This window comes from Pleurodeles waltl, chromosome 3_2, assembly GCF_031143425.1.
Source record: "Pleurodeles waltl isolate 20211129_DDA chromosome 3_2, aPleWal1.hap1.20221129, whole genome shotgun sequence".
Classification (NCBI taxonomy): Eukaryota; Metazoa; Chordata; class Amphibia; order Caudata; family Salamandridae; genus Pleurodeles; species Pleurodeles waltl.
The window spans coordinates 153,897-169,493 of record NC_090441.1 but is presented as its reverse complement, the minus strand read 5'-3'; the positions used below and the strand labels follow the sequence as shown (position 1 = coordinate 169,493).

At 43.3% G+C, this 15,597-nt stretch overlaps 1 protein-coding gene and 1 long non-coding RNA gene across 2 annotated transcripts in view; one reads left to right on the top strand and one right to left on the bottom strand.

The window, feature by feature from the left end:
• LOC138286376 (uncharacterized) overlaps window positions 1-3,286 on the bottom strand; it is a 63,420-nt gene extending 60,134 nt beyond the window's left edge. The window contains exons 1-2 of the long non-coding RNA XR_011201977.1: window positions 3,204-3,286; window positions 2,771-2,827 (exon numbers count right to left, since the gene is read on the bottom strand). This is a non-coding gene — a long non-coding RNA (uncharacterized lncRNA). The remainder of the gene's footprint in view (window positions 1-2,770; window positions 2,828-3,203) is intronic.
• LOC138286375 (protein phosphatase 1D-like) overlaps window positions 3,281-15,597 on the top strand; it is a 111,303-nt gene continuing 98,986 nt past the window's right edge. Inside the window, exon 1 of the mRNA XM_069226535.1 lies at window positions 3,281-3,808. Coding sequence (XP_069082636.1) covers window positions 3,505-3,808 — 304 coding nt within the window. The 5' untranslated portion in view covers window positions 3,281-3,504. The remainder of the gene's footprint in view (window positions 3,809-15,597) is intronic.

The window sequence follows — 15,597 nt, the reverse complement described above, 5'->3', positions numbered from 1 at the left end:
CGAGGTACGCGTCTTTGAGGTCTAGACGGACCATCCAATCCCCTTGGGGTAAAATGTCCCTCCGGAGGTGAATATCCTCCATCTTGAAGCGGCGATAAACCACCCAATTGTTGAAGGCCCGCAAATTGATTACCGGACGAAAACCCTTGTCCTTCTTCTCAACAAGGAAAAGGTTGCTGACAAAACCTCTTGGATGAAGCGACGTGGGGCAAATAGCGTCTTTGCGCAGTAACTCCTGCACCTCTGCATCTATAAGGTGGGAGTCCGCGTCCGAAAAAATCATAGGTTTGGGGATCGAATCCTGAATTGGGGTCCCCCAGAACTCTATGTGAAAACCTGACACTGTCTACAAGACCCATGCGTCTGAAGTGAGGAGTTCCCAGCTGTGTCTGAACCAACGGAGTCGCCCTCCCAGATTTTGAGGGAAAGAAGGGGTAATCCTTACCCGAGGGTCCTCCTGGGGCATTGGCTGCACCACGGGCTCCTCTACCCGCTCTTCTTCGTCCTTTCCCCCTGTTGGGGAAGAAAGTTTCCTGGCGACCGTCTTGCCAGCCGAACTGTCGGGAAGTACCAGGGCCTTGCTGGAATTGGCGGCCGGAAGAGCGACCCCTTCCTCGTCCGGCCCCTCCAAAAACCTTCCCAGGAAAAATCTTCTTTATGGAAGATTGTGCCTTATCCAAGGCCGAAAAAGTGGCCACGAACTTCCCAAGTTCTTTGACGAAGGGGTCACCAAACAGGTTCCCCTGCGCCACCGCCCCTGCTTCTGAAGCTGACAATCCTCCCAGCTTGGGATCAATTTTTATTAGCAAGGAACGGTGCCTCTCCGCTGAAATAGCGCAGTTGGCATTCCCAAGAAGGCATAAAGCCTTCTGGGCCCAACCCGCAACGACTTCAGTCTAAAGCGGTGTACCTGACAATTTGGCCCGCTCAGCCAACTGGATAATTTGCGTGAGGGGTCCAACCACGTCCAGGAGCTTATCCTGGCACGCTCGCCAAGACCTATCGATTAGCTTTTTTGGATCCTTAACATATTTCCTGAAGAAAGTACAAAGTTTTGGGTGCAAATCCGGGGTGGCAGCCACTCTATCTGAGAGAGTGGGACTGGGGCATTCGGCCCTGAGCCGTGCTCGCACGTCCTTATCTAAAGGTTGGCGAAGTTTACCCGCCACGTAGTCCGCCACCTTAGGATCCGCGTGCCACTCAGAGGAGCGGGGGTGGTATATGCCCTCCAGCTCAAACATGTTGGAATCCGACTCCCCTGGATCCTGGGCTTCCGGGAGAGAGGCTCCCGGACGCCACGGACGACCCATTTCCACCTCCTCCACTGAGGAAGAATCCCCCTCAGAGTTGCCAACCATGCCCAATGAAGACCCCAAGATGAGATCTGATTTGGGGTGACCCTTGTCACCAATAACCCCGGGCGCAGAACCCTCCTGGGAGGGTAAACGCTGTTGCGTGTGCGCACTCTTATCGGAGAGAGAAGGAAAAACCTCAGTTTCCCTGAGGTGCCCCGCATCACGCTTGCGTGGTTTCCTGGGAGAAGCCCCATGGGCAACCCCCGTCACGCCAGGACCCCTAGATACCTGTGCGGCCAATTGCGCCATACTCTCCTTAAAAGGAGCAAGAGCCTGCGCAATGGCCTGCGACAAAACCACCTCCATCCCAGAAGGAAGGGCGCGGAGGGAAGGGGCCTCAGGGGACGTGAGGGGAAAAGAATCCTGATCCTGGGCAGGTTGCATAGCGCTCATGAGGGAAAGAAGACAGGAGACAATACCAAATTGCGCCCCAAAACCTCGTGGGGTAACCCCTTCCTACTCCTGTCCAGACAATTTTTTTCCCAGAAAAATCACCAGCCGAGCACCACGCTCGCCAAGGAAACAACCAAAAATGGTGTCACAGGAGGGGGCACAGCACAGGGCGGAAAAACCAGCCCTAACGTGTTAAGAAAAAGCAACACCGAGCGTTGAAAAACGCATGCGTTGCAACGCGAGTGCTGGAACCATGAGGCGCGCCCTCTAGAGGGCCCGACGCGTCACTGCAGTCGGAACGCGCTCGGGCTCGAAAGCCTACCGCGCGCGTGTAGCAACAGCGTTGCTACAACAAAGAAAACCTGAAAAGGAAAGCGAAAATGCCCCGCTTGACGCGCGCGAGCCAAAATTATCAGTACACGCCTAGACCAGTTCAAAATACTAGCGTAGAGGCAGAAAGTCACTTATCTGTCACCGCGAGCAGTGAAGAAAGAGGGAGGATGACGTTACTTGGAGGCATTTATACTGTTGACACTATTGTTGTTCATTGGCTTATGGTTGCCATGACTACGGATTCATGGGACTTGTAGTTTCATGTTTTTTGTTACTGTACTTTGAACTTGCTGTATAATAAAAAGTGAAGAAAGATCAGCATAATCCTTGCCTCCCGTCCTGCTATAGAATTTTGTTGACACGTCCAGGGTGTCAGAGGCACTTTAATTTGATATAATCAGACAGGAATAAAGCGCCAACAGAGTAACGACACTAAAGTTATGAAATGTGTGTAATTCTGTTGGCATGCTGAAGGTGACTGTATAGGTTTAGTTTTGAAGTGTACCTGTACATAGCAATAAACCCGATTCAGGCGGGAGAGTCACGATTTTTAAGCGGAAAATAGGTTTATCGACCTCTTTCCTGTTAAAAATTTTTGACATGGTCAATGATGTAAAATCTCTTCCAAGATAGGTTGCTTCAATGGTTGCTCTGGGACGTTACTGGAATGAATATTTACATGATTTTACCTTAACTTACTTTACTTCGTTTTGAATCCCGCGTTGAATCTTTGCGTGCATCTGTAACTGGAGAATGTGAAATCAATCAATCAATGTATTTGGAGAGCGCACTACCCACCCCTAAGGTGGATATAAACATTATGTATAGGGTATTTCTCACGTGTGCGTTATGTGATCACTGTTGAAAAACTGCCAAGAGGCCTCAAGCGAGTCCTGCAATTCGGTAAATTACATAGTTTTATTTGGACAGCTGTATTGGCTTAAATTCTAGAATTCATGGTTGGATAGCAAGGACTTACTAAAGTCGCCACGGGTGACACAGTGCCTGTCACTTGAGACTTAACTAACAAGAACAACAGAAGTCTTCGTCTCCAAACAATACAGTAAACATTCTGGTGAGGCAACTACCGTGAATTTGGCGAGCGGAAACGCCAGCGCATACCCATCCAAGATGGCGAATGTTGTGGGCGATTTTCTATCCGATTTCTGTCCCTTTTCTATGTCATCACCTCGACCAGAAGGTTCCATTTTGGATTGTGACGTCGGCGGGCGGGCATGCCCAAACAACAAACCGACAGACCGGGTGGAAAGCTTCCGTCGATCCGGAGATAAACAATAGCGGTGCGGTACCTCGCGCCACACCAGCCCCGACGCTTAGCGTCCGAGCCACGGGGGCGCATTTGGGACCGCGAGGACAGGGCGGCGGGGTAGGGAAGCGGCGCTCGCCGCTGCCTTCTGGGGGTATGGAGGCCGCCGTCCCGTACTCGTTGTCGGTCAGCGTCTCCAGCGACCAGGGCGGCCGTCGGTACATGGAGGACTTCACCCGGGTGGTAGTGGAACCCGAACCTCCGCCGGCTGCCGCGTCCGTGGCCTTTTTTGCCGTGTGTGACGGACACGGAGGGCGGGAGGCCGCAGCGTTTGCTCGCAGTCATCTCTGGTCCTTAATCCGCGAGCAGCGGGGCTTCGGCTCCGACGAACCAGCAGAAGTGTGCGCTGCTATCCGCCGGGGCTTTTTGGACTGCCACCGAGCCATGTGGAAGAAGCTGCGTGAGTACCACAGGCGTGACCCCCAAACCTACTCCGGTTGTCTTTGGTTGACTATATCTCTTTCATTGATTTAGTATTGTTTTCAGTCTGCAAATTACAGTGGGGCATTTTGCAAGAACCTTACGTAGTTCCGGAGGCACAACCCGTGCAATTAATATCCATACCAAAAAGCGTATACATTAATCTGTTCATATTGAAAAGTAAAAGAGAACTATCCTCGCGCACAAGAACATATCCTTATTTTCTAAACCTCCCTTACAACAATTCTTATAAATTGAAAGAATTACGACATAAGATTATAAAATATGGACGAGTTATTTTTGAAATTGAGGAAGTTGTTTTCTTTTTATTTTAATTACAATGAATTGTATCCCTGTGCTTAAGAGAAATAAAGTAAAGTTGTATAGTCGCAGCTGTAGAAGGGGATAATAGTAAATCTTTTAGAGGGTATTTCTTGCGCTGGGTCATATACTCATGCCCCCATAAAATATGTTAGTTATTTAAAACGTATTTAGTCGTGAATGATGTGTTTTTGGGGTTGTGGTCTTTCTTTCACAATACATGCTCCAACTTTTCACGTAAGGACGTCCCCGACAAATCTCAGTTTAAAAAGAACTCAAAGGTTGCAGACTAGGTCTGAGTTGGGGTGGATAGAGAATTCGCGGCCTAATTTAAGTCTTCGAGGGACTGCGGTCGGGAAAGCGAGGGGGAGGCATTTGTGGTAAAACGCCTACTACTACATATTATTATACAATCCGTTTAGGCCAAAAACATGTCTGTCCCTGAGCCAGGACACCGACCCCGAACTACCCCCCCCCCCCCCCCCCTATGCTCGGGAGTTTTACTACTGAAAGGCGACGCGATCATAATTACTTAATTGAAAGCCACACTTAAATTATTACGTTATGTGCATATATTTCTTTAAACTACAATGGAAAACATCGATCGCTCCTTTCCCACTGCTTGCTTTACTGTGCGATCGCTTTACATGCCTGACGAGACGTATTCCCCAAATGATCAGAAAACATTCTAACCACAGAATGACACTGATTTTTATTTTTTATAACAACACATCAGAACTAAAACTACGGCATTGTTTATAAATCAATAATGTAAACATAACCATCCACCCTCAGTAGTGGTTTCTAACGTCGGGTGAGCAACTGTATTGGTTGCTTGAATATATTATGTCAACGTGTTGACAGCGCCAATAGGTTTGCCTTTAAAACAGTTCTTTTGCCTATTACGTCTCCTTTATAGGCCATCAACCAAAACTCTTAGGTCATCTAGCTCTGTACTGGGCTTTTCTGTTAGCCTGCCTCCAGGCGTAACCCATCTCCTTGTAGTCCGCCTCAAGTCAAGTGTTTCTTGGCCTTTTTCTTTTCCTTGGAGTTCAGGTTAGAGCTTGCCTGGTGTTTGGTGCGGGCCTGCAGAGTGTGTGACCTATCCAACCCCAGTGTCTTTTCATGATTTCTTTGTGAGCAGAGAGATGGAAAGCCTGGTGCCATATGTTGGTGTTGCTGATGGTGTTTGGCCAGTGGATTTGTAAGGATTTTCCTCAGACAGTTATTGATTAAGGTTTGGACTTTGTTGGTGGTGAGCACTGTTGTCCTCCAAGTTTCTGCTCGATACAGAAGGACTGATTTTGATGTTATTTAAAAAGCATGATCTTGGTTGGCTTGTAGGCGTTTCAGATCTTCTTTAGCAGAAAGAAGACAACTCCTTCTTTGCCAAATCTTGCCTTGACGGTGGCACTGCCCTGCTTGTTTGGCACTCCCTGTGTTGGTGTAGGCCTCAGTGTCTTCCAGTGCATTGCCTGAAAAGAGTGACTGCAGTTGTATGGAGTAGTAGGGGCAGGTCGCCTGCAAATTCCATGTCATCATGCTGTGTCCACGGAATCTAATTTTTTATCCTTGCTGTGAGTGTTGAGATGATCCATTTTATGGTCAGCGGGAAGAGAAAAGACAAGAGCAAGCAACCCTGTCGAACTCCAGTCTTCATTAGGAAGACTTAAATCAGTTGTCCTCCATGGATTATCTTGCAGGTCATCTTTGTAAGAGTTCCCAATGATTCTTACAAGTTTATCTGGCATACAATAGTGGCAAAGGAGATACTAAAGGATCTCTTTGGCCACATTGTCAAATGCCTTTTCTTAGTCGGTGAAGTGGACATAGAGGGGTTAGTTCCATTTCATAAACTGCACAATGATGATGCAGTGTTGTAATCTGGTCTGTGCAAGATATCTTTGCAGAAACTAGCTTTTTGTTCTCGCAACTGAGTGTCTACTTGTTCATTCTACGCAGGATGAGACTTTTGAACCCTTTGCCTGGGGTCAATAGAAGACATCCTCTGTAATTTACTCAGTTACTCGGGTCGCCTGTTTTTGAGGATCTTGATGAGATATCAGTCCTAAAAGTCTAATGGTTCCTTTTCCTCTTCCTAGATCCGTCCAAACATGGGGTAGGACACGTCTACTGATGTTTCAGTGTCTCTGCAGGAATGTTGTCTGGTTCTGCTGCGTTCGCATTCCTCACATGTTTGGTTTGAGGTATTTCTTCCTTGATTGGACTGCTGCTGTTGATTTGCAGTTCCTTGTCAGATGGTTATATGTCTGGTGGAGACTGGCCTGTGCTGATTCTGTAGTTCTTCAAAGTGTTCCACCCATCTTTGTTGTTGGCCATCGTTACCCATGATTGTCTACCCAGCTTTGTCTTAAATGGGTCTTGCTGGCTTGCTGTGTCTGCCAGAAAGTTTAATTGTTATATCATAGACTCCTTTAAAATGTACATGGGATGCTGTGGCAGGACAATCACTGAATCGTTGCTTGGCTGCTTTGAGCTTCTCTTTGCTTCTTTGTTGGTTTTGGTGTATTTGCCTTGACCTTTCAACTTTTCTGCTTGTTCAACTGGTGTTGACTGCAGCTTTCTTTTCCTGTCTCTTGGATTGTGCTGAGAGTCTCAGTGGAGATAAATTACTTATGCAGGTGATTCTTCGGACCCAGGATCTCCTTAAAATATTGATGTCACTGAATCTTTGTTATTCTCTCACTGACTTTCTACAGGGTCTCTGTCGTCCTCTAATTCTTACAGAACTTGAAACTTGTTACTGGGTGTGACAGAGTATTTCTCTGCTTCTGTGTCTCTTTGAGGGGAGTGATGTTATATCGCTGGTATTCGTTCGTCAAGTCCATCCATGCTTTAGCCTCTCCACAACAAGTGGATGGTCTGGCAACACATCCGCTCACCATTTTCACATCCTGCAGGGACTTCTTGGCAATGCAGACATGGGCTATCTGATTCTCTGTTGAATGATCTGGTGACACCCATGTTGCATTCTATGCTCTTTTGTGTGGTAATACAGTACCACCTGCCTATCACCAAACTGTTCAGACCCCAGAGGTCTGCAAGCCTTTCACCATTCTCGTACCTGTCACCAAGGGCATGGTTGCCCATGAATTCGTACCCCGTGTTGTCACACCCAGGCTTGGCATTGATGTCCACAGTCCGTTTGGCAATGTCTCTATCAAGGCATTTCTCCAGGATAGGCTGGAGTCTATTGTGAAACATACTTTTCCTCTTCTTTGCTCTTATTTGTAGGTGCACAACACTGGATAACATTCATGGTGGTCATCTTATTCTTTGTCCAGAAGGTCAATGTGATGATTCTGGTACCTTGGGCTATCCATCCAATCAGAGCTCTCATGGCGGCTGGTGTTAGCATCAGTGCTACTCCTGGAGTATGTGAGGCATTCTTTCTCCATGCCCAGAATACAGCACAATTCTTTTCTGTCTGGACTGTTGCTGTCTGGTCCCGCTGATGCCACACAGGGTAAGGTTGTATTTATTTCATCTCTGCTGCCACTTGGGCTGTGTTCCTGTTTCGTACATGATCCCTGTTCCATGTCCAGTTGGTGAAGGTCTTGGTGGAAAGCAGATTGATCAGCTTTGTGGCTTCCATGGATCTCTGGCTTTCACCACAAAGTGTTATAGTTATTTGTGAAGGAGATTTCTCTGTCCACAAGGCTGGGATGTCTTGGATGATTTTTCTGTAGCGAGGAGTTTTTGGGTCGAAGCATACTAGACAGCACAGCTATCTGGTTTGTTAAAGACATCTTGGGGACATATGGAAAGCTTATTTGGGAATGCATTCCGCTCGTTGCTTACTATTGGCTTTGTAGTTTGTAACTCACATTTGCTTTCTTTGTATGTGCTGGCTTTGTTTGTTTTAGGCCGCCCAGCTTGATGTTGTCTATTCTCTCCCGTAGCCCATTCTCTATATACTGTATCCTTCCACCAGTGCTCAATTTCTGTAAACACGCCTTTAATGTTGTTCTTGTTAAATTTACTGTGCATTCAGAGTCCCCAGAGATCAAAAAGTCAGGGTCTGTCTTCTGAGGGAGCTTCATGTTTTTTTTTTGTGACTGGAAGTGAGAGGATTTATGTGACTATCTTGCCGTGAAAGGCATATATTCTAGCACAGGACAAAGTTTAAATGTCTGTAATGTACTGTACTGACAATATATCACCGTTTTAAAAAAGCACAAAGCAAGCTTTTTTCTGGTAATGCTGAACTTTATGCAAACACATTTTAATAGGATCAGAACAAATCAATACACAAGGTGTTGACATCTAAATGCATTATCTCTTATGTGCTGCATACTTTTTTTTTCTGTAAAACTGCGTGTGCAAATGTAACGGTTATTTCAATTGAAAATGTATTCTCTGTAATGGCAGTGCACTACCGCCCAGTGTGTGCTCCACTTTCTGCCCCTAAAGTCTTCTCTGCACCACTCCAATCTACTCTGCATCACGCCTCTACTGTACTGTGCACTACTCTACTTTGTCGATGTACTCTACGCCACTCCTGGCTAAGCACTGCTGTCTACTTTGAACCACTCCATTCTGCACTTAACGGCAATCTATGCCACACTGTTCTGCAACACTCTCTGTACCATTACACCCTACTCTGAAACAATTCACTCTGTCAGTACACTTTACTCTGAAACAATTCACTCTTCTACTGTCTTCTACAGCAATTCACTTTACACAACTGTGCTCTACACCATTCTACTCTGTGCCACCTCACTCCATGTTACTGTACTCTAAATCGTAGCACACTACACCAATGCACGCTATGCTAATTTATGCTGCACCACCACCCTTTGTGTTGCTATACTCAGCGACACTGCAACTCTTTGCCACTCTACTCTGCAAGCTCTACACCACAGGAATCTATGCCACATTACTCTGCAGCACTCTACACCACTACGTCACTCTGCGCCGCGCCACTCTACACCTCTTACCACTCTCTGCCACTGTAATATACTCTGCAACACTCTACTCTATACCACTGCATTCTTCAACGCTATGGACATTCGACTCTGACACTCGGTACCACTGTGTTATTCACACACACACTCCTCTATGCCACAAACTTTTAGCCATGCTGAACAGCAGCTATATTAGTGTATAGCATGGCTAAAAACTGGCAAAGCCAAAAGCTCTTGCATAGGTGAGGTCTACTGACTTTGTTCATGCTTGTTTTACATGGTGGGGTAGCTAACCCCAGGCATAACTCCCCTCTTTTTGCAGCTGGGCTTTGGACTGGCCTTGGTGAAGCTATTAAAAAATAATGTTAATAATATGGTAGTGTGAAGTATTATAAGTAAATAGCATAGGAATAAATGAGTTCGTGTAGAACCAAAGAGCTATAGGTTATTATTGGTGAAGGTTGAAAGTTCAGGAGACAGTTGCACTGGGAAGCCCTCCTGTGCTGCTTACAGAAAAACAAAATAAATTATCCAGGTATCTAAAACTATTTGATAGTATTCTAATGTTGTGTGTGTGTGTGTGTGCCCCTGAAACTTCAAGCCCAGGCAGTTGGATAAGTAAAAAAAATACCCAGAGATGTGTGGAGGGCAAGCAGTGGTTTGTGGAAGCACACAACTAATGCCCAATCAGAATAAATACTCATTGCTCCCGGTATGAGAGCAGAGCCAAATCCCTTCTCCAGTAATGCTCACATCTTTTTCCGGTGACAGCTACGGTGTCAAGCCAGGGCATAACAAGCATTTACAATGCAACGGGTCTCTTGTTTGCTCATGTTAGAGCTGATCATGTTGTAAGCTCCTAACCCGACTTTTCACCTGTCTGGCAAAAGTGCATTTATGTACGCAACCCGAAACAGTGAAATTAACTATGTAAATCGCTCGACTTCTGCCAAGCGAGATCGCGCTCGTAAATAAGAGAAAAAGAAGTCCACGAGCCCGATGGAAAACAGCGAGCCTTCAATGTTTTCTGTACTTGGTCGCTGTGCTCGAGGAGGGCTAGCCACCGGAAAAATGACGTATGCTTGCCTCCGACTAATGAAAGCAAGCAGATTTTATTAGGCAAGCCCACGAACCAATAAAAAACACTGACGTGAAGTTGACAGGGCTCAGAGCCCTTTTCTAAATACAAAAGCGTCTTGCAACGATACGCGAGCGCATGCAACACAGGCTCGACCCTAAAAAGAAAGCAGCAGTACCTGTTTTCCAACTAAACAACTGAGGGGAAAAAAAAAGCATCCCTTAATCGACGAATGGCCTTGGACCGAATTGCTTGCAGTGTCCATTGTCAAGGGGCGTTCTGAGTAGACCACAGAAGTAGAGTTGGCAAACTTATCGCCCATGTGTGTATATATAGACTACATTTCAGTTTTGGGGTATCCCAAATACTGACAACGTTCTTGTACTTTGTCGAGGTGGACAAACCATTTTCTTTACTGCAGATTTCGCTTTGTAGGTTGTGCATACACAGTGTTTAGTTGCTTTTAGCTAATGAACAACACAATATGGGAAGTTGCCTGGAGGGTGGGGAAGGGGAATGTTGAATTCTGGTTATTTTCAGATACCTTCTGCGTCTAGTGCTGATGGCCTGTGGTGCGTTCTGGTTTGAGAGAGGCCCGTGATGTTTGCAACCTTACAAAGCTGGACTCTGAATTGTTTGTTTGCTTTGGGTCAATTTTCAGTAATATATGGGAACGCACATCCTACAAGACTGGATGTAGGTGTGACTAATTCAGCTGTTTAACCACCCAAAGTCAATCAGAATGTATCTTGGAGAGTGGGATTATGTTAAGTGCACCTCTCCACCCTTCTCCCTAAGTAGGTTAGCTAATAATCAATTTTACTCTTAATTATGAAAGGGAGTGTGGCGACAGATTGAGGCGAACTGCTTTAACGCTTTCAACATCATGGCACTCAAAACGCCGCGATCCACTTTTTGTTCGCGTTCCTAGCCTTCAGATAAATGAGGCAGTTTGCGTTGCTTAGATGACCCCAATAAACCCGGTTCAGTCTGCAGGGCTTCGGCTTGTGACAGGCCTGTTTGAACGGCAGTTGTGTAACTTGAAACAGAGCGCAGCGCATGTATTAGGCCCCTAGTTGAGATTCTTGAATAATTCTGTGCAACTGACCATCAAAGCAGACTAAACTAAGACAGTGTAACAGAATATAAACGGTCAAGTGACGTACTTGATTCTGAAGTTTATGAATCACTTTAACTTAACCTGTGAGTATAGAAAGTCACACTATTCCTCTACAAAGGCCTATTTAATGGATACATTTGTTTTGCGCAAAGTTCTTTATGAATTCAATCTGTTATATTTTCCTGCACGTACACATGTCCAGGCCGAAAGTGCATACCCTAATTCTGAGAAATTTAACATTCCAGTGGCAAAGGTCTTCAGGCAAGATTTAAATCTCAGCTAGCCAACCTAATTGAATTGCAGCACGATTTGTCTGAGAGAGGGCACGCACAAGTCGTTACCACTATATTTACACCGTGCACTTGATCTTATGAAGTTTAACTTGCTTACAGGATGCGTTTAGCGCATGCTTGCCTCGACTGCCCTAATTGACTCCTAGTTTTACGCCCCCTAAAAAAAACAATTAAACACTAGCAAAACTGCAACCAATAACCGGTTAGTGTCTTCTAGACGGCATGCGTTAACTCCTACAGTATCTATGTGGAGCTGTGAGGAAAAGCGATCAGTGCTTGGCTTTGGCTTCCTTAATATAATGGCCCTTGTTTCTTCTGTCCACTTCAAGGGACTCTCACGACGGTAGCAGCAAGTGATGGATTGAAAGTGCTTCAGTAAATCTGCATCATTGAATGCTTTGTGTACACAGCTAAAAAATAAAACAATCACAGAACACCAACTATATGAAAGTGGGTCTGCCCCAAAAGGATATCCCCGCCTCCCCTTTAACAGAAACACAAGCGCTGTCAGATGTTAGGTTTACTGGGCTTTGTCAGTTAAATGCAGGTCTTATCCTATGTCTAAATCAATTCGGCACTAGTCTGCCTGTCTGCTTAAAGGTGATTGATACTTGAATAAGTTGCTGTGGTCACATTCCATAGTGTTTTACATTTTGTACCAATACGACGACCGTCCATAGGTAAATCTGTCTAACCCACCTCAAAACAAAGAGCGCCACAGCAGATTTGCATTTGTTGCCAGTGTTACCATTCAGAGGTCATAGGATCAGAAGTAGGGGCGGGGAAGTGCCTTTATTTTTTTTCATTTTTTTTTTCAATTCTTTATTAAACTTTTATAAGTGAACAAATAATTATAGATTGTACAAAAAGATAAAGAAAGAACTTAGATTCACATTAAAGAGATTCCAGTGTACAGTGAGATGTTAAGATATTTTCCATAAATAAAACATTGTTAATTATATTATATCTGATATTCCTGACAGAGAAATAATAAGCAAATATATATTATGTCAAAATGATAAAATATATTATTACAAAGTTACACTTATCTACAACCTAACTAGAGAAGAAATAGAAAAAAATTATTGTCAATAATGTTGAAAATATAATAATGGCATGAGATATTGTTTGTGAATTATTGAACATTTAAAGAAATACACAAGAGAAGTGAAAATATTACCTAGTCAAGAATACATTCCATATTTGGTCAAATTGTTGTAAGTTATCGTTTAATTTATATAGCATTCTTTCAAACTGGGCAATATCAAACATATCCTTTAACCACATTTGAGTAGATGGTAAAACATTAGATTTCCAAAAACGCAATATATTAACTTTGGCTACACTAATTGCAGTAGAAAGCCATCTATATAGATGTGAGGAAAGTGTACCTAGACCTTGGGTATCATGTAGTAAAAATAGGCGAGGTGATTGTGGGGAGATATTGGGCAATACTTTCCTTAAATATTGTGATATTTGTATCCAGAATGATTGGAGTGCAGTACAGTCCCATAGGATGTGAACGATATCACAATTGGTTTGGTCACATCTCCAGCAATTTGAATCATTACTAAGTTTAGCAGAGTAGAGTTTCGAAGGTGACCAATGCCATCTATGTAAAATTTTGAAGTAATTAAGTTTCATCCTTGCATCACGAATCCCTTTATTATAATTCTCTAAAAGTTTAGCCCAATCTTTATCTGTATAGGTAATGTTAAGTCGTGTAGACCACCAAGATTGTAGATCTTTGGATGTATTATCTGAAAAAGATTTATCAATTAGTAAAGAATACAGGCCAGATACCGTGCCTTTAAAATTTCTCCATATATAAATATGGCGTGCAATGGATGAGTGAGTCAAAAGGTCTGAATTCAAGGATGTTATAGTGTTTAAAATCGATGTTAGTAGTATATAGTTATGAAGTTGTGAGGTCGGGAGTCGATGTGTTTCTTGAAGTTGTGTAAATGATTTCAAAGAATTGTTTTGATTATATAAGTCTGATATGTTGTTGACTTTACATTTTTTCCAGATAAACCAATTTAGCTCTTTTCCTTAATGTATAATCGCTGAGTTATTCCATAACGGAGCATTTAAATGTATATGGACATTACAGTTTATAATTTTATGTGCTTTTTGCCATGCTAATTGGGATGAATATATAATTGGATTGGAGGATGGGGAGAATTTAGGACTTTTAGTATAATAAATCGCCAAAGAAGTGGTAGTTTTCAATAAATGTTGTTCCAATTTGACCCATATAGGTATCTTATCTTTCTCAGATATCATGGAGGTCGAGTGAGATAATTGTTGTGCTATCCAGTAAGTTTCCAGGTGTGGGAGTCTAAGGCCACCTTTTAGGGAGGATGAGTGTAATTTCGCACCACTTATACAGGGGGTTTTCCCTCCCCAAATGAAACGGCTTATTAGAGAGGTTGTATTCTTTAAAAAAAATCAAAGTAAGGGGGAGTGATAGCATGTTAAAAACATAATTAAATTTCGGAATTGTGTTCATTTTAATAATCTGCACTCTTCCCCATAATGACAGATTCAGTTGAGACCATCTAAAAAAGTCTCTTTTAAGTTTGTCTATAATGGGGTTCAAATTATCCATCGCAATATTTTTTAGTCCTGTATTGAGAAGGATCCCAAGATATTTCAGTTGAGATGATTTCCAATTGAAAGGTAGATCCCCTAAAGTTGTTGAAGTGGTACAGGTGTTCATTGGCAAAGCTTCACATTTAGACCAGTTGATCTTATATCCAGAGAATGCCGAGAAGTGTGTTAATAAATCAATCAGAGCGTTAATTGAGGTATTTGGGTTGGATAATGTGAGTAGAATATCATCAGCATAATAAAAAGCTTTTATCTCACCGGATAAAGTAGCGATACCGTGTATATTGATATTTTGCCTGATTGCAATAGCTAAGGGTTCTAATGCTATGAGGAATAACAAGGGAGAGAGAGGACATCCTTGACGGGTTCCACGTGAGATTTTAAAGTAGGGGGAAGTGAAGCCATTGCAAGTAATTGCAGCTGTAGGGGAGTTATACATTCCTTTAGCAAGCGTAATAAAATCTGGACCTATACCCATTCTATCCATGGTACGGAATAAATATCCCCATTCTACTCTATCAAATGCCTTTTCAGCGTCTAAGGATAAAAGGATATTTTTGTCTAGTTTATTACGTTGTTGCCATAACAGGTGCAGGATGGTTCGTAGATGGTTAGAGGAGGAACGCGATGGAACAAATCCTACTTGTGAGGGATGTATGAGAGACGTGATGACTGAATTTAATCTTGTTGCTATTATTTTGGCCAAGATTTTAATATCAGAATTTATTAAAGATATGGGTCTATAGCTGGAGCATTCCAAAGAGTCTTTATCGGGTTTAAGAAGTACTATAATGCGCGCTCTTAGAAATTCAGGTGGGAAGTGGCCTTTGATTAGAGATTCATTAAAGAAAGGAGTGCAGAATTGGAATAATTTGAGTTTTTGTGATTTTATAGAATTCTATGGGGAAGCCCTCTTCTCCCGGGGCTTTATTTGTAGCTAGACATTCAATAGCTTTAGCTATCTCTTCTATTGATATATGTTCTTCTAATCTTTGCTTCTGTTCTTGAGACAATCTTGGGATTTTTAATTTTTTAAAGAATTCATCTTCCACTAATGTATCTTCACAGTTCAAGGAGGTATAGAGTGTTTCATAGTATTGTTGAAATTGGGTTATTATATCCGTAGGTAGGGTAAGTAAGTCATTTGAAGAGTTCCTAATAGCAGAAATCGTTCTAGACGATTCTTGTTGGCGTAATTGATAAGCTAAAAGACGTCCTGCTTTCTCCCCCCTTTCATAATGACGTTGTCGTATCGGGAATAAGCATTTTTCAGCTTGAGAGGTATATAAATTATTAAGTCTAAACTTAACTGATAATTTTTTTAGAAGGATAGGTGTTTCTGATTTATTATAATCTTTCGTAAGCGATTGAGCTTCTTGTTCCAATGAAATCCTCTCTGCGTTCAATTTTTTTTTA